Source organism: Ovis canadensis, chromosome 25, assembly GCF_042477335.2.
Source record: "Ovis canadensis isolate MfBH-ARS-UI-01 breed Bighorn chromosome 25, ARS-UI_OviCan_v2, whole genome shotgun sequence".
Classification (NCBI taxonomy): domain Eukaryota; kingdom Metazoa; phylum Chordata; class Mammalia; order Artiodactyla; family Bovidae; genus Ovis; species Ovis canadensis.
This window is the reverse complement of record NC_091269.1, coordinates 34,898,039-34,924,688: the sequence shown is the minus strand read 5'-3', so window position 1 is coordinate 34,924,688 and position 26,650 is coordinate 34,898,039. Positions and strand designations below refer to the sequence as shown.

At 37.4% G+C, this 26,650-nt stretch overlaps 1 protein-coding gene across 1 annotated transcript in view; it reads left to right on the top strand.

Annotated features, from left to right (window-relative positions):
* The window catches only part of TMEM26 (transmembrane protein 26), a 65,486-nt gene that overhangs the window by 21,218 nt on the left and 17,618 nt on the right, over positions 1-26,650 (top strand). The window contains exons 2-4 of the mRNA XM_069571747.1: positions 1,425-1,503; positions 7,200-7,313; positions 17,766-17,986. Coding sequence (XP_069427848.1) covers positions 1,425-1,503; positions 7,200-7,313; positions 17,766-17,986 — 414 coding nt within the window. The remainder of the gene's footprint in view (positions 1-1,424; positions 1,504-7,199; positions 7,314-17,765; positions 17,987-26,650) is intronic.

Sequence of the window (26,650 nt, the reverse complement as noted above, 5' to 3'; positions counted from 1 at the left end):
GGTCATAAGGATGGGGTCCTAATTCACTAAGACTGGTGGCTTCATAAGAAGAGAAGAGAGAAATCTGTTTCTCTTCTTGTGATGTGTGTGCGCTCAGGAAAGGCCATGTGAGTTCACAGTGGGAGGTGGCTCTCTAAAAACCAGGAAGAGAGCTCTTACTAAACCCCAACCATTCTGGAAGCCTGATTGTGAACTTCCAACCTCCAGAACTGTGAGAAAATAAATTTCTGTTGTTTAATCCACCCAGTCTATGGGTTTTGTTATGGCAGCCTGAGCCGACGAATACATGACTGTTCCCATTTTGTCGATTAGGAAGCAAACTGGGAGGTCAGTGGCAAAACTAACGTTTAAATTTGATGTGTCCAGGTACAAATGAGAGTCCTCTCTATGGACTGCCCTCTGAATTTGAGTCTGAAAATAATTACTATAGATAGCCTTCAAAGAGATACCAAACCCGTCATCTGTGGTTTGTTTGTATACGCGTACCTTGGAGATATTGGACGTTCATTTCCATACCACTGAAATACAGAGAGTCACATGAATTTTCTGGTTTCCCAGTGCATTTCAAAGTATACTTACAATAGGCCATAGTCTACCGAGTGTGCATTATGTCTGAAAAAACAATGAACAAAGCTTAATTAAACAATGCTTTATTGTTAAAAATTGCTAGCTATATCTGAGTCTTCAGTGAATGTTAGAAGTAACATCCAAGATTACTGATCACAGAGCACAATAATAATAAGAAAATTTGAAATATGTGACACAAAGACACAAAGTGAGCAAATGCTGTCGGAGAAATGGTACTAGCAAACTTGCTTCACGCAAGGTTGCTGCCAACCTTCAATTTGTAAAGAAAAACACAGTGTCTATGAAGCTCAATAAAGCAAAGCACAATAAAATGAGGTGTGCCTGTATTTTTATTTTTCCTAGGTTTAGCAGAAACACACAAAGCCAGTTGATTCTGTTTAGTCTTATTCCTTATCATCTGATTTTTGTCTTCTAGCAGAATGTTATTTTTTGAGCTCTCAGAATTTCAGGTTAATGTTGAAAAATGTAGGCAACCTTCCCGAAATTACAGTGTTCAGAAACCAAGATTTACTGTTGCCGTATTTGCTTTCATATTAAACACAAAATATCCAGTTTTGTGCCTGAGACTAATTGGCAGTGTCCCATTAAACCGTATTAAAATTAACATCTATTAATTGGATTAGAAATTCAGTGAGAATGACAGCTGCTAGTGCCTTTTACAGTTGCTTTGTTTCTCTATAATCCATATGGCACGAATCACATAATGCATTTTTCCCCTTTGAAATAAACATTTGAGATTAAAAGGTTTGACTCAGTGTGGTCAGGGTATGTGCACTTGTTTTCTTTCTTTTAAAAAACACTATGAAAGCTGAACTATCTTTTTACCTCGTTCACAGGTTTTCACCAGCCATATTTTTATATCTGATTAGCATTGTTCCATCATTATGGCTTCTTGAAATGCACCATGAAACCCAGGTATGTACTTTTGGAGAGTTGAATACTCAGCAACAAACTACATTCCTATTATAATCCAATTTCTGTCAGAAATGCACTTTTCTAAGGAACTGGAGTTATCAAGAATTGACTAAATAAGACCCTTCAGCAAAAAGGAAATGAATCCATGATCTGTCTAAACTAATAAAAGTGTCGCTTTCATTTAAGATTTAAGAGTATTCATTAATAATCTGGGTTAGAGATCTTGTTCCTAACACTTCCCCTCCAACATGCTACAGTTTACATGGGGGTATACAATTTTGGTTTTATCCCTTGCAGTTTCAGTGAGTTACTGCACTAAGAATGGGCAGGGCTCTGTATGACAGGCTGCTGTTCTTAGTCGCTCAGTCATGCTGCACTCTGTGACCCCATGGATCCTAGCCTGCCAGGCTCCTCTGTCTATGGAATTTTTCAGGCAAGAATACTGGAGTGAGTTGCCATTTCCAACTCCAGGGAATCTTCTGGACCCAGGGATTGAACCCATGTCTCTTGCATCTCCTGCACTGACAGGTGGATTCTTTACCACTGAGCTACCTGGGAAGCCCCATGACAGTATCTTAGAGTGAAGTGAATCAGAAAGAGAGGAAAAATATCATATATTAATGCATATATGTGGAATTTGGAAAAAACATTAGTACAGATGATCTTATTTACAAAGCAGAAATAGAGACACAGACAGAGAGAACAAACATGTGGATACCAAGGTAATGGAGGGTGGGTGGGATGAACTGGGAAATTGAGATTGTTGTATATACACTATTGTTACTATATACAAAATAGATAACTAATGGATCACTAATGAGAACTTACTGTATAATTCAGGGAACCCTACTCAGTGCTCTGCTGCTGCTGCTGCTAAGTCGCTTCAGTCGTGTCCGACTTTGTGCAACCCCATAGACGGCAGCCCACCAGGCTCCCCCGTCCCTGGGATTTTCCAGGCAAGAACACTGGAGTGGGTTGCCATTTCCTTCTCCAATGCATGAAAGTGAAAAGTGAAAGTGAAGTTGCTTAGTCATGTCCGACCCTCGGTGACCCAATGGACTGCAGCCTACCAGGCTCCTCAGTCCATGGGATTTTCTAGGCAAGAGTACTGAGGTGGGGTGCCATTGCCTTCGGTAACCTAAATGGGAAAGGAATTCAAAAGAGCTATATGTATATATATATACATATAGCTGATTCACTTTGCTGTACAGTAGAAACTAATACCATATTGTAAAGCAACTATACTCCAATAAAAATTAAAAAAAAAAAAAGAATGGGCAAGGCTCAGTCATCTAGCATCCTATAAAATGACATTTTCCCCTTTGGTCCAGGGGTAAAGAATCCATCTGCAATGCAGGAGCTGCAGGAGACATAGGTTTGATCCCTGGGTTGGGAAGACCCCTGGAGGAAGGTATGACAATCCACCGCAGTATTCTTGCCTGGAGAATCCCATGGACAGAGGAGCCAGGTGGGCAATAGTTCATAGGGTCACAAAGAGTCAAACACGACTGAAGCAACTTAGCACACATACAGAGGAACAACAAAAACAAAACTCCATCATCTGTGCCCTGCTATACAAACACTGTCAAACTCGGAAGGGCTATTTGAAACAGTCTGTTTTAAAATACAGGCTTTGCAGGTTATAGGAGATTCACTTCTGAGGTCCTAAGAGCTGTCTTAGTAAAATATGAATTTCATTCAAGTGCCCCAAAATAAGTGTAAAGGAGAGGAACCAGGGAACCCACGATCAGGAAGGGTAGGCTATATATATAAAGACCACACTGACCTAGAAAAGAAACAGTGGCTTCCAATATGAGTCCCTAATCTATAAATAGAGGCACTGACTTAATTTTTTAAATTTCTTTAATTGGAGGATAATTGCTTGACAATGTTGTGCTAGTTTATGTTGTACAACAAGATGAATAAACTATAAGTAGACATATCCAGAGAAGGCAATGTCACCCCACTCTAGTACTCTTGCCTGCAAAATCCCATGGACAGAGGAGCCTGGAAGGCTGCAGTCCAGGGGGTCACTGAGGGTCGGACACGACTGAGTGACTGCACTTTCACTTTTTACTTTCATGCATTGGGGAAGGAAATGGCAACCCACTCCAGTGTTCTTGCCTGGAGAATCCCAGGGACGGGGGAGCCTGGTGCGCTGCCGTCTATGGGGTCACACAGAGTCGGACACGACTGAAGCGACTTAGCAGCAGCAGCAGCAGCAGCAGCAGCAGCAGCAGCAGCAGACTTATATCCTCTCCCTCCTGACCCTCCCTCCCATGCCTCTCCCCATCCCGCTCTAGAGAGAGGTGCTGATTTTTCAGTGAATTACTTCTTATATGGGCAACCCCAGGTAGCAGGATCTAGGCTGGATTCAGCCACTGATTGTCATCAATGCTCCTATGTGACACTGGAGTGGGGGCACTTAGTGCAGTCCATTGGACTGCAGCCTGGACTTCACATCTTCAGGGCTCAGGTTACAGGATTATGTTTTATAGATGAACTGTAGTTATGATATAATAATGTTGTATCTTTACTGGTAAAATCTGTGAGATTGTCACAGATTTCTTTGCCATAGAAGGTCACTTTATAGCAAAGTTAAGCCTCTGATACATGTTTCAGATATTCAAACCTTATCTGGAAAATGCTTGCTCAACATTTTAGGCACACAGAGGGGAGTTTAGTTCTGTGGACTAGTTTTGTGGAATTCCACAAGCATGTACCAATAAGGTAGGCATGAAGAAGACATCTGTCTGCCTAAATCTCCTGTCTAAAGAATATTAATGTCAAAGGCTATCTCTATGTTTGTAGCAAAAGAATTTTTGTCACAGTAGATTGGTTGGTTCAAGTTACTACAGCTTTTAGGATATCAAGGGACTGTTTTAATTTCCTTACTGCTTACTACTTTCAGGGGTACGAGAATAAGCTCTGGTGACTTCAATCACTTTTTTTACATCCAATTCTATGACAAGGTTATCATCCACAATAACAATTCATTTCCCCAAATGCTTTTATAGTAGAAAGCTCTGCACAGTTAATTGATATACAGGTCAAATCCCATTACAACAAATAGCATGCAACCAAAAACTCTCTTTTTAATAAAATTAAAAAAAAAAAAAAAGATGTTTCAGCCCTGGGCAGTACCTCTCTAATTTTCACACTACAAAAAAAAATCGACCTTTAGTAGTAATGGATCTGACTCATTTTGACACTGAGAATTAAAATGAATGCCCAGATTGTGAATTGGGCAGGGTGGGCAGAGTTGGAAGTAGAAAAAAGAGAGAGAGAGATAAAAAAGTATTAGAATTGCATTTAAAGAAATAAAAAATGGCAGAATAAAGGAAGGTACGGAAATTCTTAGTCTATTCATGTAGGAAATCTTGGTTACGATAATAATCATATCATACATTTTCATATAGTTCTTTATTTCAAACTATTTTCAGATACTTTTTTTCATTCATATACCCAGCAACTCCTTACGTTAGACATGGTATGTAGATTTCTATGTTAGAGAATAGGAACCAGAAACTCAGCAAGGTTAAGTAATTTTCCCAAGGCCACACAGCTAATCAACAGCAGTTCTAGGGTTTAGAACCTGGGTCTTAACCCCTAGTTCATTAAATCACACTGCCTTTTTCAATAATGTGTTTTATGTTTTATAGGAATTTGCATCAATATCATCTGAATGTTTCATGATTGAAAAGGATAATTTAATTTGCTTTCACATTTTCCATTTACTCTGCACCCTAAACATTCTAACCTATGACTTGGCATTCGAAAAACATCCTGACCTATTTCATGATAACATTTCTCTTAGATGCTCAATTCTGTACCTTCACTTCTGAATCTGACTGGGTACACATGAATGGAAAGAAAATGTTTGTGACAACAATTATGACCTTAACTCTTAGTCAAGTCTATTTATGAATTGGCACAGTTAAAGCAATGGAAATATTCTGGTCTTGAAGATGTCTGGTTTGAACCAAAGGAATGTTTTTGAAGCTTTTAAAGGTTTTCAGACATAGCCCATGAAAAAGTGACTTTTTGGCACCCAGATCATCCATGTAACTCACTTATATAATGCTGATTGTAAACAGTATTACTATAAAACCAATATAATTCAGGTTAGGTCTTAGGAGTTTGTTCTGTGCAATCCAATACAACTGCCACTTAAAATAAAGTTGCATCAATTTATAACAAACAGAATTCTAAGAATGAACAGGGACTTGGGTCTTTATACCATAATATGAGCTACAAAGCCATTTGCCATCATGTTATCTTATGCTGCAGTACAGATGACTTTTAAAAAAAAAAAAAAAACAAGATGTCTATGGATTTTTAGTGAAAAACATATCAAGGTCACCACTTTTAATATACAATCTGCTTTCATGCCTGCCAAGAAGTGTTCAAATATGTTTCCTATTGAACATTAGGTTCTTAGAGTCACAGAGCTCCTACAATAAGGATTTGTTGCTTGGTTCAAAGATTTAATTTGTTATCTTCATTATCTTTTCTTGGAGCCTTAGCTATATATAAAAAAAAAAAGTGTGCAAACAACTACATTTTTGCTCTTAGAGATATGGCACATGGCCATTTTTCTTAATTATTCTTGTCATTTCACCCATAATACTAGTTGTTGTTGCTGTTGTTTTTCCATCCATAACACTAGTTGTTTTGATGGAAGGGGAAAAAAATAGCTTCTTGACAGACTTTCCTTTCTACTTTTCCAAGTAGCTCATAGTATGATCAATGAAGTATCCAGAATTAATTAAGAAAAATATACTTCTCAGTGATAGCATTAAAAAAAAAATCTCTCTAAATCCAAATGTGTGATCATGGATGTGCAGTGGTGGTTGTGTTTGTGTGTGTGTGTGTGTGTGTGCACTTCAAATGTATGTTAGCTCTGCAGATTTTTTAAAAAATCAGACTGTTTTTCTAATGAGTTTGTGAAATAATCATTGGCTACACTTACATTTTGAAGTATCTCACCTTTCCTCTCTTATGTACTTTTCTCTTTTCTTTCTCTACCTCAGATTCCTAGCTTCTGGTTGGATTAAAAATCACACATAGTAACATAAAGAAATTTACATGCAAATTGAAAGAATAAGGAGGGGGAAATGCCATTTATTTTAGGTCTGTTGTTAACTTTTCTATAAATCTAAATTGGCTTCTAGAGTGATGTAAAATGTATATGTTGATGGGTAGATATGTTATCATTTTTGGGGGGTTGTTACAGTGCTTAACAGACATGATTGAAAGTAACTGAATTACCTACATTAGCAAAATGGTATTTTAAATAAAGAGGCTCTGAACAAGTAATAAAATCATTGAATGAATGCTTTGACCAGGATCATACATGCTTTCATTGGTTGTTGGTTTGTTTTATAATTGTTCCATGATTTAAGAAAGGGACCCCAGAGATCAATTCATAAATTCTACAGCTCTCCACAGTGAACTTAGAGCATCTACAGCCTCATAGAGTTGTGGGAAAATGAGACATGTATAGTTGATTTTTTTCTCATATTAACTGAAAAGTGTTTTCTACCTCAAGGCTATATTCTGATTTTTGAAAATGTTTATGCATACTACAGAAACTTCACATCTTTGCTCATACTCTGTTAGATACACTGAAGCCATCTTAAATGCTGCCTACTGTGATATTTTCTGACACATTGCTTTTTAAAAATACTTCTTAGTATTGCAGTGGCCAATCTGGAGGATTGTCACAGAATACCAGCAGAAAAGAAGACTTCAATCAAACTCTCTTGTCAGCTGAACGTACCAACAGAGCAGATGATCTCATTGAGACGGTGAGAGCTTTCTCCTTGTATGGTAAGGGATCTAACAAATCACCTTTTCACTTGGTGAGAATACCACTTTCTATACCTTTCAGCTCATTCTTCCCTAGGGAAATTCGCCAATTGTTTGGCTCAGAAAGTCACAAGATAATTGTATTTTGAACTATTATTGAACATATTTAACAAGCCTAATGGGCATATATATTTATATGCATTAATAAATATATTTAACTTGCAGTATTAAGGAACCTTTAACACTTAGATCAGATGACCTATGTACAAAGAGAGATACAGACAATTGTGAAGGAATGATATAATGAAAAGATTGGGATCTGCCCTATATATTTTTTTTAATTAATTTAGTTTTTAATGAAGGATAATTGCTTTACAGAATTTTGTTGTTTTCTATCAAACCTCAACATGAATCAGCCAGAGGAATACATATATACCCTCCCGTCTGAAACTCCCTCCCATCTTCCTCCCCATCCCACCCCTCTAGATTGATATAGAGCCCCTGACTGAATTTCCTGAGCCATACAGCAAATTCTCCTTGGCTATCTATTTTACATATGATAATGTAAGTTTCGATGTTACTCTTTCCATACATCTCACCCTCACCTCCCATCTCCCTATGTCCATAACTCTATTCTCCATATCTGTTTCTCCATTGCTGTCCTATAAATAAATTCTTCAGTACCATTTTTCTAGATTCTATATATATGCATTAGAATATGATATTTATCTTTCTCTTTCTGAATTACTTCACTCTGTATAATAGGTTCCAGGTTCATCCACCTCATTATAACTGACTCAAATGTGTTTCTTTTGTGGCTGAGCAATATTCCACTGTGTATATGTACCACAACTTCTTTATCTGTCCATGGACATCTTGGTTGCTTCCATGTTCTAGCTACTGTAAACAGTGCTGCAGTGAACATGTGTCTTTTTCAGTTTTGGCTTCCTCAGGGTATATGCCTAGGAATGAGATTGCTCGGTCATATGGTGGCTTTATTTCTAGTTTTCTAAGGAATCTCCATACCATCTTCCATAGTGGCTGTATCAATTTACATTCCCACCAACAGTGCAAGAGCATTCCCTTTTCTCCACACCCTCTCCAGCATTTATTGTTTGTAGACTTTTTGATGATGGCCATTCTGACCAGTGTGAGGTGATATCTCCTTGTAGTTTTGATTTGCATTTCTCTAATAATGAGGGATGTTGAGCATCTTTTCATGTGTTTGTTAGCTATCTGTATGTCCTCTTTGGAGAAATGTCTGTTTAGGTCTTTTTCCCATTTTATGCTTGGGTTGTTTGTTTCTCTGGGATTGAGTTGTATGGGCTTCTTGTATATTTTGGAAATTAATCCTTTGTCAGTTGTTTCATTTGCTATTATTTTCTCCCATTCTGAGGGCTGTCTTTTTACCTTGCTTAGTTTCCTCAGCTGTGCAAAAACTTTCAAGTTTAATCAGGTCCCACTTGTCTACTTCAGTTTTTATTTCCGTTACTCTAGGAGGTGGGTCATAGAGGATCTTGCTTTGATTTATGTAGTTGAGTGTTCTGCGTATGTTTTCCTCTAAGAGTTTTTATAGTTTCTGGTCTCACGTTTAGATCTTTAATCCCTTTTAAGTTTATCTTTGTGTATGGTGTTAGAAAGTGTTCTAATATCATTCTTTTACATGCAGCTGTCTAGTTTTCCCAGCACCATTTATTGAAGAGGCTGTCTTTGCCCCATTGTATATTCTTGCCTCCTTGGTCAAAAATAAGGTATCCATAGGTGCATGGGTTTATTTATGGGCTTTCTTTCTTGTCCCATTGGTCTATATTTCTGTTTTGGTGCCAGGACCATACTGTCTTGATGACTGTAGCTTTGTAGTATAACCTGAAGTCAGGAAGGTTGATTCCTCCAGCTCCATTATTCTTTCTCAAGACTGCTTTGGCTATCTGGGGTCTTTTATGTTTCCATATGAATTATGAAATTTTTGTTCTAGTTCTGTGAAAAATGCCATTGATAATTTGATAAGGATCACATTGAATCTGTAGATTGCATTTGGTAGTATAGTCATTTTCACAATATTAATTCTTCCTACCCAAGACCATGGAGTATCTCTCCATCTGTTTATGTCATTTTTGATATCTTTCATTAGTGTTTTATAATTTTCTGTGTACAATTCTTTTGTCTCCTTAGATAAGCTTATTCCTAGATATTTAATTCTTTTTGTTGCAGTGGTGAATGGGATTGATACCTTAATTTCTCTTTCTGATTTTTCATTGTTAGCATATAGATATGCAAGTGATTTCTGTGTATTGATTTTGTATCCTGAAACTTTGCTAAATGCACTGATTAGCTCTAGTAATTTTCTGATACTATCTTTAGGGTTTTCTATGTACAGTATCATGTCATTTACAAACAGTGAAAGCTTTACTTCTTTTCCAATCTGGTTGCTGTAGCTAGGACTTCCCAGGACTATGTTGAATAATAGTGGCGAAAGTGTATACCCTTGTCTTGTTCCTGATCTTAGGGAGAATACTTTCAGTTTTTCACCACTGAGAATAATGTTTGCTATAGGCCTATCATATATGGCCTTTACTATGTTGAGGTAGGTTCCTTCTATGCCCATTTTTTGAAGAGTTTTAATCATAAATGGGTGCTGAATTTTGTCAAAGGCTTTTTCTGCATCTATTGAGATGATCATATGGTTTTTATCTTTCAATTTGTTAATATGGTGTATCACATTGATTGACTTCTGTATATTGAAGAATCCTTGCATCCCTGAAATAAACCCAATTTGATCATAGTGTATGAGCCTTCTGATGTGTTGCTGAATTCTGTTTGCTAAAATTTTGTTAAGGATTTTTGCATCTATCTTTATCAGTGATATTGGCCTGGAGTTTTCTTTTTTTGTGTTGTCTTTATCTGGTTTTGGTATCAGGGTGATGGTGGCCTCGTAGAATGAGTTTGGAAGTGTTCTTTCCTCTGCAATTTTTAAAAGAGTTTTAGAAGGATAGGCATTAGCTCTTCTCTAAGTATTTGATAGAATTCTCCTGTGAAGCCCTCTGGTCCTGGGCTTTTGTTTCTTTGGCAGATTTTTAATCAAAGCTTCCATTTCAATGCTTGCAGTTGGGTTGTTCATAATTTCTATTTCTTCCTGGTTCAGTCTTGGAAGATTGAACTTTTCTAACACTCTATCCATTTCTTCCCGGTTATCCATTTTATTGCCATATAGTTATTCATAACAGTCTCTTATAATCCTTTGTATTTCTGCATTGTCTGTTGTAACCTCTCCTTTTTCATTTCTAATTTTGTTGATTTGATTCTTCTCTCTTTTCTTCTTGATGAGTCTGGCTAAAGATTTGTCAATTGTGTTTATCTTCTCAAAGAAACATCTTTAAGTTTTATTAACCTTTAATAGTGTTTCATTCTTTATTTTTCATTATTTCTGCTCTGATCTTTATAATTTCTTTCCTTCTACTAATTTTGGGTTTTTGTTTTTTGATTGTTGTTGTTCTTCTTTTTCCAGTGGTTTTAGGTGTAAAGTTAGGTTGTCTATTCAGTGTTTTTCTTGTTTCTTGAGGTAGGATTATGTTGCTATAAACTTCCTCTTTAGAACTGATTTTCCTGCATTTCATAGGTTTTGAGTTGTCATGATTTATTGTTATTTGTTTCTAGAAATTTTTTGATTTCCCTTTTGATTTCTTCTGTAATCTGTTCATTATTTTTTAATGTGTTGTTTAATCTCCATGTGTTTGTGTTTCTTACAGCTTTTTTCTTGTAATTGACATCTAGCTTCATAGCACTGTGGTTGGAGAAGATGCTTGATACGATTTCAATTTTTTTAAATAACTGAGGTTTGATCTTGATTTGACTCAAGATGTGGTCTATCCTGGAGAATGTTCCATGTGCACTTGAGAAGGTATTCTGCATTTTGATGGAACGTCTTGAAGATATCAATGAGATCCATCTCATCTAATGTATCATTAAAGACTTGTGTTTTCTTATTAATTTTCTGTTTTGATGATCTGTCCATTGGTGTGAGAGGGGTGTTAAAATCTCGTACTATTATTGTGTTACTGTCAATTTCTCCTTTTATGTCTGTTAGTATTAAGGTGCTCCTATGTTGGGTGCATAGATATTTACCAATGTTCTGTCTTCCTCTTGGACTGATCCTTTGATCGCTATGTAGTGTCCTTCCTTGTAGCTTGTAATCTTTAAGGTCTATTTTGTCTGATATGAGGATTGCTACTCCAGCTTTCCTTTGCTTCCCATTTGCATGGAATATATATTTTTTTCCATCCTCTCACTTTCAGTCTATATGTGTCCTTAGGTCGGATGTGGTTTTCTTGTAGACAGAATATAAATGGGTCTTGTTTTTGTAGCCATTCAGCCAGTCTGTGTCTTTTGCTTGGAGCATTTAATCCATTTATATTTAAAGTAATTATTGATATATATGTTCCTATTGCCATTTTCTTAATTCTTTGGGGTTGGTTTTGTAGATCTTTTTTCTTCTCTTGTGTTTCTTGACTATATAATTCCATTTAACATTTGTTGTAAAGTTGGTTTCCTGGTACTGAATTCTCAACTTTTGCTTATCTGAAAAGCTTTTTATTTCTCCATCAATTTTGAATGAGATCCTTGCTGGGTACAGTAATCTTGGTTGTAGATTTTTCCCTTTCAGTACTTTAAATATATCCTGCCATTCCCTTCTGGCCTGCAGAGTTTCTGCTGAAAGATCAGCTGTTAAGCATATGGGGTTTCCCTTGTATGTTACTGGTTGCTTCTCCCTTGCTGTTTTTAATATTCTTTCTTTGTGTTTAGTCTTTGTTAGTTTGATTAGTATGTGTCTTGGCGTGTTTCTCCTTGGGTTTATCCTGTATGGGACTCTTTGTACCTCTTGGCTATTTCCTTTTCCATGTTGGGGAAATTTTCAACCATAATCTCTTCAAAAATTTTCTCATATCCTTTCTTTTTCTCTTCTTCTTCTGAAAACCCTATAATTTGAATGTTTGTGTGTTTGGTATTGTCTCAGAGGTCTGAGACTATCCTCAGTTCTTTTCATTCCCTTTACTTTGCTCTGCTCTTCAGAAGTTATTTCCACCATTTTATCTTCCAGCTCACTGATTTGTTCTTCTGCTTCAGATATTCTGCTAGTGATTCCTTCTAGAGTATTTTTAATTTTGGTTATTGTGTTGTCTCTTATGTTTTCTCTTTAATTCTTCTAGGTCTTTGTTAATTGATTCTTCCATTTTCTCCATTTTAAGGGTTTTTTTTATCATCTTTAGTTTCATTATTCTGAATTCTTTTTCAGGTAGTTTGCCTGTTTCCTCTTCATTTATTTGGATTTTGTGTTTCTAGTTTTTTCCTTTATTTGTGTAGTATTTCTCTGCCTTCTCATTATTTATTTATTTATTTTTTAACTTATTGTGTTTAAGGTCTCCTTTTCCCAGGCTTCAAGAAAAGTTGAATTCCTTCCTTGAAGAAAGTTGGATTCTATTTTCCTTTTGGTTTCTGCTCTCCTAACATTGGTCCAGTGGCTTGTGTAATCTTCATATAGGGTGAGATTTGTGTTGAGTTTTTGTTTGTTTTTCCTCTGATGGGCAAGGCTGAGTGAGGTGGTACTCCTGTCTGCTGATGATTTGGTTTGTATTTTTTGTTTTTTCACTGTTTAGATGAGGCATTCTGCACAGGGTGCTACTGGTGGTTGGGTGATGCTGGGTCTGGTATTCAAGTGGTTTCATTTGTGTGAGTTCTCACTATTTGATACTCCCTAGGGTTAGTTCTCTGGTAGTCTAGGGTCTTGGAGTCAGTGTTCCCACTCCAAAGGCTCAGAGCTTGATCTCTGGTCAGGAGCAAAGATTCCACAAGTGGTTTGTTATGGCATTAAGTAAGATTAAAACAAATATCCAAAAATGAGAAACCAGAGATGAACCCCAGACAAATGGTAGTTACAGAATCAGACAAATAATAATTAAAATAATGGAATATACATATACACCCATGAGAAAAGTCAAAACAGTCCAACAAAAATAAAGTACAGTAGATTGACCCAGCAAACAAAGGAAATCAAAAATTATATTTACTACTTAAGAACAAAACTAAGTAAAGCACAAACTGGAAAGCAAAATTAAAGCAAGGTGCCAAGTGGGGAATAAAGCAGTGAGAGCAAAACTAACAAATATGTTGAGAGGAAAGGAATGAAAGGAAAAAAAAAGAAAGAATGGATATGCAAATTTAAATAGACATAGATAGAGGAGATTTACATACATTAAAGATTATAGAGAAAATAAAAGGAAACGCCTCAGAACTGCAAAAGCCCCATGTAGAGGCAGAGGTTTATAACAACAATAAAAAGTGTGACTGAATGTACATGTATACATATACACCCATAAGAAAAATAAAAATAGTCCAGCAAAAATAAAGTACAATATATTGACCTGGCAAACTAAGGAAACCAAAAATTATATCTACCAGAACAAAACTAACTAAAGCAAAAACTGGAAAACAAAACTAAAGCAAGGTGCCAACTGGGGAATAAAGCAATGAAAATGAAACTAACAAATATGTTGAGAGGAAAGGAGAGAAAGAAAAGAATGAAAGAATAGATGTGCAAAGTTAGACAGAGGTAGATAAGGAAGATTTATATTTGTTAAAGATTAACTGCAAGGGGAAAAGAACAGTAGGAAAAGCCAACAAAAGAATAAATGTAGAAAAAATACTGTTTAAAAAACTAAAAATTAAAATTAAAAAAAGAGAAACAAAAAATAAAAAAGGAAAACTCCACAGAACTGCAAAAGCCCAACATAAAGGCAGAGGTTTATAACAACAATAAAAAATGTGACTGAGGAAAAAAAAAAAGCTGAAAGCCTAATTGGATTTCATAGTGCCAATAAAATTGACAACTACAACAGAGGGGGGAAAATGGGGGAAAAATCTAAAAGAATCAAAAGAACAAGTCAAAAAATAAGAATAAATAAGAATAATAAATGTTTTCCTTGAGTCACTGCAGTCAGAGTCCTTTTCCTCACTGGGAGACACAGTCCACCTTACCTCCCTAGAATGCCCTCCAACACCATGCTTGCTGATCTCTGGACCTGCTGTGGGGGCTGCTCAGATTCTGCTCTGGTCCTACTCTTGTGTATTCTTGCCTCCAATGTCCACAGCTATCAGAACTAGTGCGTTTTCTTTTGTGGGAGCTCTCAATGACCTTTTATATATTCCACAGGCACACAGTCTGCCTAGTTGATCATGTGGATTTAATCTGCAACTTGTACAGCTGGTGGGAAGGTTTTTGGGTCTTCTTCCTTAGCCACACTGCCCCTGGGGTTCGATTGTGGTTTTTATTTCCACCTCTACATGTGGGTTGTCCACTGGGGTTTGCTCCTGAGCCTGCCCTGGAGGACTTGGGTTTGCCCCAGTGAGGGCCAGGTGTGGAGGTGGCAGCTGCTTGGGTTGCAGGGGTTCTGGCAGCACCAGGTACTCAGGGGAGTTGGAGGGTAAGGCAGCAGGAAATACAGTACTCTAGAAGGGTATGGCAACCAGTATTGGCCAATACGCTCCAGTATTCTTGCCTGGAGAACACCCCTGTCTGACAGAGAAGCCTGGCAGGCCGCAGTCTACAGCGTTGCAAAGTCAGACAACCAAAGTGAACCTGTGTGCGTAGACACAAGACTCTTTTTTGCCTGTGGCACCTCTGCCCCAGTGAGAGCTGAGCATGAAGGTGGCACCACTGCTTGTCTTGTGGGGACCCTGGCAGTGCCAAGTGTGCAGGAACATGGACTGCCTCCGCCACAGGAGTTATGGCCCTATCAGAGTCTGTTTCCAAGCCTCTTGTAGCTGGCGATCGATCAGAAGGCCTCTTTGGCCAGTCTTTCTCTGTAGCTCCAACCGTTGAGGTACTTAGAAGGCTCCTTGCCTGGGGTCCTCCTCTGTAGTTCAGTGCATCAGGCACATAGAGAGGGGCCCCCTGGCTGGAGTCCTACTCTAGACTGGCGCATCAGTCACTTAAAAGAGCACCCTCGGTGGGGTCCTACTCTGTAGTTCAGTGCACTAGGCTTTAGAATGGGCCAGCATCTCCACTGTTCAGCTGCGGATGCTGGCTTGTGGGGAGAGAGAGGCTACGGTGATGGCTCCACCCACTATGCATGACTCAGCAGCATCGCCTTGCTTACATGGCTGCCTGGCTTTCCTCTACCGGCATTTCCCATCAGGATCTCCTCCCTCACATACCCTCACTCCATCTTTCTCAGTCAACAGCAGTCCTTCCCCTGGGGTTGCTCCATAATCCCTAAACTCCAGCTCCCAGCTGCTGCGCATTCAGGGGGACCAGCATCCCTGTCTGGGGTATGTATGGCTGCAGCAAGGACTGTCTGATTCTCTTTCCATTTAGGCTACTACAGATCAGCTGTTTCACTCTCAGCCTTAAATGTTTCTCCTCTGACTCAGACAATTGCCCCTGTGGGGATTGGGTGACCCCTGCTTCATTCCCCCATCCCCTGAGGGCAGGTCCCATCCTACTAACACTCCTGTTTCTGCCCCTAGTTCTTTCATCCTACTGAGTTTTGCATGGTTCTGTATATTCTTTTCCTCTTGTCAGGTACTCCTGTCCACTCTCAGCTGGTGCTCTGCGTGCACTTCTGTGTCTGAAAGTGTATTCGTGATATAGCCATGGAGAGAGATGTACTGTCCACTTACTCCTCTGCCTTCTTGATCTCCTCTGCCCTTTATATTTTTAGGTGCTTATATTGACAATAGGGAAGGTTTTCAGCCAAAATAGAATCTCTTCTTTGCTCTCCCCATGTTTGATATTTGGCAAACTAACTATGGCCTATGAGAGACTCAAGACCAAGGCCCCTTTCACTGAACCATGTTTTCAATAGTAAGATAGGCTATTGATTCTACTGAGCTTAACAGAACTAGTTTTGGGTTCTAATTCAACCTTCAATCACAGCTTACTCATGTCACTTTGAACAAATCAATCTCACCGTCTCTTAGTTCACCATCTGGTAATTGAAAACATTAATATTTACCCTGCTAGCATACATTTCTATATCCTAGGTGGCTCAGTGGTAAAGAGGAGTGCCAAGCAGGAGACACAGGTTCAATCCCTGTGTCAGGAAGATCCCCTGGAGAAGGAAATGGCAAACCACTCCAGTATTCTTGCTTAGGAAATTCCATGGACAGAGGAACCTGGTGGTCTACATTCCATGGGGTTGTGAAAGAGTCAGACATGATTTAGCAACTAAACAGCAACTACTACAACACACATCCTGTAAGAATCAAATAAGATGTTTGGGAAGACTCATGAGTGTTTCCCTGGTGGCGCAGTGGTAAAGAGTCCTCCTGCCAACACAGGAGTCATGGGTTTGATCTCTGGGTAGGGAAGATGCCCTGGAGGAAAAAATGGTAACCCACTCCAGTATTCTTGCCTGGAAAATCCCATGGACCAAGGAGGCTGGAGGACTACAGTCCATGGAGTCTCAAGGGCGTCAGACATGACTTAGGGACTAAACATCAGCAATGGGAAGAGTCGTAGAAGACATATAATGAAATGTGCAAGTGAAAGATTATTGATCTTCTTGCATGGCTTCAATCAGGTTAGCATACAGACGTATTCTTCTCTCCCGTCACCTTTACATATGACCTCAGCAAGTGATCAAGAGGGGTAAATTAATTTGTAGAAATATAGTTAAGTCACTTGTATAAGTCAGTTGGAATCACTGTCCATCCACTGGAGAGCTACACCCCTGTAGTCCTTAGAAGATCATAACCTATGAGGCCAATAAGATATTGAACACTAGATGTTAAGCAGGCAAGAGATAGTATTTGGAATACATGAATGGGATGGAAATTTTCTCCAGAGTCCAAGAATAAGGGCAGAAGAAATTTGGTTGCTTTCTTATATTTAATAATAAATGTTCAGAATAAAAATAACCTTATAATTCTTCTGTTTCTTTTAGGTAATAAACATTATATATTTTCTCCTTTGATAGTGTTTTAAAGCAATAAAAATCAAAGGAGAAGGTCTGTACCATGCTGAAAATATTACTAGATTAGTAAATTCAAATTTGAAATCTATAAAAATATAGGAATTTTAAAATTTTAATATGGAATTTAAAAAATGTTGTGATATGTTATACTTATTACAGAGACTGATGAAATAATATGAGAAATTGTCTGTGAAAAGTTACAAAATTAGCATTTAAAATATAAATACAACCTCACTAGTAAGTAAAACATTTAAATTACTTTCCGTTATAAGGCTGCCCCATTTTAAAGAGACATTAGCATTTTTTCTTTTTTAAAAGACTGTTCAGCTAAAAAGAGTTTTCCTTTCTTTGGTAAATGAAGAATTATTTTCTGGAAATGCTCTTCCACAAAAGCTGACTCTTCATTGAAAACCATGGTGAAAAAGGCCTTTCTAAAGTTCTAGTTCATAACTCCTCTGTCTGCATAACATTTCTGTTAAACAGGCCAAAGTTTTTGTAAATAACTTATCTACAGTATGTGAGAAAGTCTGGACTTTGGGACTCCATCAGACATTCCTTCTAATGCTAATAATTGGAAGATGGCTTCTCCCCATTGGAAGTGGGATCACTCGGGATCAACTCTCTCAACTTCTCCTTATGTTTGTGGGGACAGCTGCTGACATATTGGAATTCACAAGTGAGACCCTGGAAGAAGAAAATGTGAGGTAAGTAGGCCCTGCGATGAAAAGACCTTCTTTTCAAGGTCAGGCCCACACACCTGCTTTTTTGTTCTATTATTTATATTTTGCATTAATAAAGCTTTTTCAGTATATCATATATCCAGTGGTAGAATCATAGAATTTGTTGCTGTTCAGGTATATATTAACCAGTACCCCAATGTGCACACACACACATACACACACATATATACATGTATACACATATCTGGGTTTCCTATACGGCTCTAGTGGTAAAGAACCCACCTACCAATGCAGGAGACATAACAGATGCCTGTTCGATCCTTTGCTGGGGAAGATCCCCTGGCTAAGGACACAGCAATCCACTCCAGTCTTCTTGCCTGGAGAATCCCATGGACAGAGGAGCGTGGCAGGCTATAGTCCATCGGGTTGTAAAGAGTTGCACATGACCGAAGGGATCCAGCATGCACGCATGCATATACATATATATATATATAATTGTATGTATCACATATATGTGCTATGTACATATGTAGAAGTTGTATATGAATATGTAAATAAAGTTGTGTGTGTGTGTTAGTCACTCAGTTGTATCTGACTGAATACGTAAAGGATGTTGCTGCTACAGAAAAAAGGCCGATAATATTTTCCATGGGTAAGAACAGAGAAGCTCTGCCTATTTGCATGACCACGAAGCGATGGTTACTTGAAAACCATCCCTGGCTCCCCTTTCACATTTTCAAGTGTCCAGGAATGTAGGCAATCTTAAGTGTCTCTTGCAGAGCAGAGCTACTATTCCAGGAAAGTACCTCAAGGAGGCATGGAGGACTCTCTCCCCTAGCTGACTGAGGAATTTATATTCCCTGGTGTGAATGGAGAATGGCGCAGATTAGGTTTTATTTTCCTAAATTTTATTTTTAATCAGTTTTGTTCAAAGTGCCCAAAGGCTATCTGGTGTAGATGCCTATAAATTAAAACTTATTGAGTTGGTACTTTTATTTTTGCCACAAGCAAATAAACCCAGAATCCGTGATCACATCTGTTTATGGAACACTTTCTTACCTTTAGGGATTTAAGTCTCAGTGCCTGAATGTACTTTCAGCTCAGGCTGTTACGCACTATGCTATAAAAATAAATTGCAATGAGGCTGGCTTTTAATGCTACCGTTTACTTTATGCTATGTTTCTCAAATAACGAAACATAAAGCTGAGCAAAATACACTAACCTACTGAGTAAACTTAATATCCCAATTATAGTACAAAGTGTATCATTATCAGAGGTTACCTTTATATGATCATTTCCTGTTCCATTTATACTGTTTTCTCATATCTTAAGTAGATATAGAATTTTAAAAAGAATCTAGTCTAAGTTGATCCATTGTCCTCAAAATGCCAATTTTATTTTTTAAAGAATATTTACTTAATTTGCTGTGCAGGGTGTTAGTTGCAGCATGCAAACTCCTAGTTGCAGCCTATGGGATCTAGTTCCCTGACTAGTGATTGAACCAGGCCCCTTGCATTGTGAGCAAGGCGTCATAGCCAATGGACCACCAAAGAAGTCCCGAAAATGTTGATTTTAGCTTTGTGGCTTTAATACCTTACATGTAGCCAGTGCTTTACATGGTGTAACATATTTTCAGACATATTAGAATATTTATAATACAGTGAGGTTACAAGAAAAACATTTAAAAATCATGACCAAACATATAAAAACAATAAATAACTATAGGCACCACACAACTGACTATACCTATGGGGCTTCCCAGGTGGAACAGTGCTAAAGAATCCACCTGCCAATGCAGGAGATGAAAGAGACACAGGTTCAGTCTCTGGGTTGGGAAAATTCCCTGCAGGAGGAAGGGGCAACCCACTCCAGTATTCCTGCCTGGAAAATCCCATGGACAGAGGAACCTGGCGGGCTACAGTCCATGAGGTCAGACATGACTGAGCGCATGCACACGCGCGCGCGCACACACACACACACACACACACACACACAGAGCTATACCTACATAGAAATAAACACATAAATGCCAAGTATCTAGTGAGATCCAAGGGATATGAGGTAGAAGAGGGGGGAGTTCAGGGAGGAATACGTTTTGAGGGACTCATCTGATCTTTCTCACATCTAAAGATGGTTTTATGGCTATCTTAATGCTCAATGTTTTAGACCCATCCACAAGTGACAGCAAGAGGCATTTTATAGACCAGTTTGCCAATAGATGTTGAATATTAAATATATTAATGACTAAAATGTCAATCGTCCAAGGCAATTAAAAAAACACTCTGAAAGTCATGGCAGATCATTCATTCACCAACTCTTGACTGATTATGTAGTGTGGGCCAGAAGTGTGCTACTGGAGATTGGGGAGCTAATAGGGAGCAAGTGATGAACCAAAGGATACACAATCCTGTCCTCACCCAGGTAATTTCAATTCAGCATTTTCTTCCCCCACATGCACATTCATCTGAGTGTTTTATAAATCATTTTATTCATTCTAAACTTACACCAGTCCTGAGAATAGAATGGAATCAACCCTGCTCAGGTTATTGTTTTTCAGTTTCTTTTTGGGTTTCACGATCTCAAATGAAATCATTTTGTTTGTAATTGCATTGTGTCAGAGACCGTCTGTGGTTTCCACTGCACTCCTGCATATCTCCATCACAACCCAAAGCCTCCAAAATCAAGGCCCAGAAAGAACTGAGAGTTTTTATTCCCACCTAAGGCCCACCTCCCAAGTTTGACTTCATCTCAGGTTCCATACTGTAAGAATAAACACTGCAGATTGCCATGTTTTCAAAGGAAAGACTTCAACTCTCTCACTGCAGCATAGCTTTCCCTTTTGGCCTCAAAAAGACAATCATAAAGCATAAATTTAATGTACATGTAAAGGATGTTTCCATGTAATATAGAAAAGAGGGTTACTTCATTATAACCTACTTAACGTCACTTATTATTACAACATTTTCTTTTCTTTTTTATTCTGTAATTTGAGCTGACAGGTTTAGGAGAAAACCTGCAATGATGTCTGTATCACAGTGATGTCTGCCTCTCTTTCCTTCATCCTGGGTAATACCTCAAACCCAGTTTTGTTTTTTTTTTAACCTAAATCAGTTTCCTTCCATATACCTACACAAAGTTCATCTTTCTGATTCTTATGAATTTGCATGGACTCATAAGATATTGCAAGTTTTTGGTAACAACTTCATTTATACAACACAAATGCATCTATTGTAATTCTATGGTTCAGTGATATTTTGAAATTTATAGATTTGTGTAACTATCACCAGAATCCATATTCCTTGTGTCTGTTTGTGGTCAATTCTCACTCCCACTGTCAGCTCTAGGCAAACACTGATATGCTTTATATCGCTTCAGAAATTCCTTTTCTAGAAATTTTATGTAAATGGGATCATAAAGTATATGGTCTTTGTGTCTGGCTCTTTCCCATAGCATAATATTTCAGTGATTCATTCCCATTGTTCATTGTATGGGTTGTCAAGCTCTGTTTTAATAGCTGACTAGTATCCTATGCATATACCACGTTTTATTTATCCATTCTGTAGTCAGTTTTCTTGCTATTGAAAATGATATTGCTAGGAACATTCAGTTACAAGCCTTTGTATGCATCTGTTTTCATTTCTCTTGTATAGATACGTAGGAGTAGAATGACTCAATTTTATGTTAAGTACATGTTTAACTTTTTAAGAAACTGCCCAACTGTTTTGCAAAATGGCTATTTGTTATTGCTGTTGTTGTTGTTTAGTTGCTAAGTCGTGTCCAACTCTTTGCGATCTCCTGGAACTAGCCTACCAGGCTCCTCTGTCCATGGGATTTCCCAGGCAAGAAAACTGGAATGGGTTGCCATTTCCTTCTCCAGGGGATCTTCCCAGTCCCAGGGATTGGACTCACATCTCCTGCATTGGCAGATGGATTCTTTTCCACTGAGCCACCAGGGATGCCCCCCAAAGTGGCTATACCTATGTAAAAACACCCCCACCAGCAAGGTGTGAGAGTTCCATTTTCTCAACATCGTCACCAACACATTTTTTTCAGTGTTTATGATTATAACCGCTCTAGTGGGCTCATAGTATTACTGGATTGTGTTTTTAATTTGCATTTTCTTAATGATTAATGAAGTGGAGTATCTTTCATGTGCTGATTAGCTTTTTATATATCTTCCTTGGTGAAGTATCTGTTCAAATTTTTGCCCATGTTTCACTGGATTAAATTTTTATTGAGTTGTCTATATATTCTGGTTACAAGTCTGTTATTAGATACATAAATGTAAATATTTTTCCCAGTATATAACTTTTTATTTTTTAATGCTGTCATTTGAAGAACAGGTTTTTTTTAAAAATTTTGATAAAATCCTATTTATCATTTTTTTCTCCTATGTAGGGCTTTGGGAATCATAGATTCTAAGAAATATTTTCCTCACCAAAAATTAGAACTATTTTTCTCTAATATTTTGACTTAATTTTTGTGTATCTTGAGGTAAGAGTCTAAGTTCATATTTTGTGTTATTTCATTTTGTGTTTTGGCATTGTTCCAGCTCTAATTTTTGTCCCAGCTGGGGCCAACTGTCTCAGCACCATTTGTTGAAAACATTATCCCTTCCCTATTAAAATGACTTGGCACTCCTTGTCAAAAATCAAGTGACCACATATGTAAGGAGTTTTCCAGAACTTTCTATTGTGTGTCTGTCTGCTCTGTGTGTCTGTCCTTATGCCAGTACCACATTAGTGTGATTACTGACATTTTATGATCAGTTTTGAAACTAGATATTCTTCAGTTCTCTAGCATTATTCTTTCAAAAAATTGTTCTGATTTTTCTAGATGCTTTGCAATTTCATATGTTTTATTATTAGCTTGTCAAATTCTAAAAAAAAAAAAATACTGCTGGAGTTTTAATAAGGATTGTATTAAATCTAAACCTCTGGCTTCCCTGGTAGCTCCAACAGTAAAGAATCTGCCTGCAATACAAGAGACCCAAGGTTCAATCCCTGGATTGGGAAGATCCCCTGGAGAACAGAATGGCTACCTACTCCAGTATTCTTGCCTGGAGAATTCCATGAAGAGAGGAGACTGATAAGCTACAGTCTAAGGTGTCACAGATTTGGACGTGACAGAGCAACTAACACCGTGATTTCTATCAGTTTATGAAGAAGAGGCATCTTTACAATATTAAGTCTTCCACCCCATGAATCCTAACTATGTCATCACTTATTCAGATTTTCCTTGATTTCTCTTAGCAATGTTTCATAATTTTCAACATATAGGTCTTACACCACTTTTCTTAAATTTATTCTTAGTATTTTTTTGATAGAAATATTTTCTTAATTTCTTAATATCATTTTCATGTTTTTATTACCACTACATAGAAATATAGTCGACTTCTGTGTAGTAATCTTGTACCCATCGATCATGCTTATTAGTCTTGTAGACTCCTTAGGGCTTTTTACATATAGGAGAATATCACTTGAAAGCAAAGATAGTTTTGATTCTTGCTAATCTATATGCCTTTTATTTCTTTTTCTTGCCTTATTGCTCCAGCTAAAATTTCTCATGCAGTGTTGAACACAAGTATGAGTGGGGACTTCCCTGGTGGTCCAGTTCTTAAGACTCCATGCTTCCACTGCAGGGGGTGCAGGTTTGATCCCTGGTTGGGGAACTAAGATTCCACATGCCATGAGGCATGGTCAAAATAAATAAATAAATGAATAAATATGAGTGAACTTTTAAACCTCAAAGGATAAGCATTCTGTCTTTCACTTAAGGATGTTGCTAGCTGTAGGTTTTGCACAGATATTTTTATTAGATGCCCTTGATCAGTTAGAGGAAATCCCTATCTAGGTTACTGAGAGTTCTTTATTTCTTCTGTTCTCTCTCTTTCTTTCTCTCTCCTTTCTTTCTATGGACATTTAATTGTGTCAAATATGTTCCTGTTTTTCTTATGATCGTTATGTGGTGGCTGTTCTTTATTCTATTAATATAGTGTATTGCATTAACTAATTTTCAGACGGTAAATCAACCTTAGCTTCCTAGGATAAATATCCCTTGGTTATGGTATATAATCTTTTCTGTATGCTGATGAATTGGTTTGCTAACACTTTGTTAATCATTTTACATCTATATTCGTAAAACACACTGTCTTTTAGTAATATTTTCAAATGACATTTTTCCTGGCTTTGCTATCAGGGTAATACTCCCTCAATGAATATCTCAAGAATCACTCCTTCTTTATTTTCTGAAAGGCTCTGTACAAGACTGGTGTTATTTCCTCTTTAAATATTTTATAGAATTCACTTAAGCTGTCTAAGCCTATGGTTTTCTTTGTGGGAAGATATTTATTACCAATTCAATATCATTATTTCTAATAAGGCTACTCTGTTATTCTGTTTCCTCTTGGGTCAAGTTTTATTATATTTTACATTTTAGGATTTCTTCCATTTTATCTAAGTTTAGTTTTTGTATGAAGCTGAACATTCTGTTATTCCTTTATACTTGTGTCAATTCCTGTAGAGTCACTTATTATGGTCCTGCCCTTTTCGTTCTGAGTTGGTCACTTGTGTCTTCTCTATTTTTCCTTAGACTTCTCAGTTTCCTCAGTCTTTTAAAATAACTAATTTTTGGCTTCACCGACTTTTTTATATTGTTATTCTGCTTTCTATTTAATTGGTTTGTGTTCTGATATTTATTTATTTTATTTTATTTTTTTTTTTATAATTTTTAGTTTTTTATTTTTTAAATTTTAAAATCTTTAATTCTTACATGCATTCCCAAACATGAACCCCCCTCCCACCTCCCTCCCCAGAACATCTTTCTGGGTCATCCCCATGCACCAGCCCCAAGCATGCTGCATCCTGCGTCAGACATAGACTGGCGATTCAATTCACATGATAGTATACATGTTAGAATGTCATTCTCCCAAATCATCTCACCCTCTCCCTCTCCCTCTGAGTCCAAAAGTCCGTTATACACATCTGTGTCTCTTTCCCTGTCTTGCATACAGGGTCGTCATTGCCATCTTCCTAAATTCCATATATATGTGTTAGTATGTTCTGATATTTAATTTTTCCTTCCTTCTGTTTGCTTTGGATTTAATTTGCACTTCTGTTTTCTAGTTTCTTAATATAGAAGCTTATTGATTTGAACTCTTTCCCCTTTTCTAGTATGGTATTCAAAGTTATAAATTTCCCTCTAAGCACTGGTTTATCTGCATCTCATAAGCTTTGATATGTTATCTTTTTTTGTTTAATGCAATTCAAATTATTTTCCAGTTTCTCCTGTGAGTTCTTCTTTGACCTCTGAATTGTTTAGAAGCAAAGCTATTTGATTTCCATATGGGGATTGCCTGAATTTCTTCCTGCATTTTTTTATCTTAATTCTGCTGTAGTCTGAGAATATACAAAATTAACTCTTTTAAGATATTGCGACTTATCTTGTTGCCTAACATACAGCCTATACTGGAGAATATTCCATATGTGCTTGAAAAGAACATGTTGCTTGATTGAGTGTTTTATAAATTTAAAGAATGTCAAATTGGCTGATACATTTCTTCAGGTCTTCTATATCCTTACTGATTTTCTGCCTAGTTGTTCTATGAATTATTGAGTGGGGCACTGAAATCTTCAACTCTAATTGTTGAATTGTCTGTTTCTTTTTCAGTATTGTCAATTTTGCTTCATGTATTTTGAGGTCCTGTTTTAAGATGTGCAATTTTTAAAAGTTCTTCCTGATGTAGTAATTGTTTTTCATAATGACATGTCACTCTTTTTCTCTAGTAATATTTCTTGTCTAAAAGTCTATTTTGCCTCTCATGAATCTAGGCACTCTATTTTATGACTATTGACATGGACTTTTTTTTCAAACTCTTTATATACCACATATACTCAGAGAAGGCAATGGCACCCCACTCCAGTACTCTTGCCTGGTAAATCCCATGGACGGAGGAGCCTGGTAGACTGCAGTCCATGGGGTTGCTAAGAGTCAGACACGACTGAGCGACTTCACTTTCACTTTTCACTTTCATGTACTGGAGAAGGAAATGGCAACCCACTCCAGTATTCTTGCCTGGAGAATCCCAGGGACGGGGGAGCCTGGTGGGCTGCCGTCTGTGGGGTTGCAGAGAGTTGGACACGACTAAAGCGACTTAGCAGCAGCAGCAGCATACTTAAATCTTGTATTTTCCTCTCAGTTAGACAATCTTTGTCCTTTAATTGGGGTGTATATTAATTTCCCAGGGCTGCCATAACAAAATACCACAAACTCAGTGGCTTAATCTAACAGAAACTTGTCTTCTAGCCTCTGTCTTCACATGGCATTCTTTCCAGTGTGTCTGTGTCTCCAATTTTCCCTCTTTTTTCTGGGGAAACCAGTCATTGGATTAGGACCCATGCTAATCTAGTATGACCTCATATTATTTTCATTACATCTGCAAAATCCCTACCTCCAAGTAAGATCACATTCTGAAGTCTAGGAACACACGAATTTGGGTGGACATTTTCTAAGTTTTTAAAAGGTGTTCAATCCATTAATATTTAATGTAATTACTGATGTGGTTGAATTTATATCTGCCATTTTGCATTCATTTTTCTCTATGTCTCATTTCCTTTTTGTTCTTATGTTATTTACTGCTTTAAAAATATATTTAGTGAACAATTTTAGTTCCTCTATTGATTTTTCTAT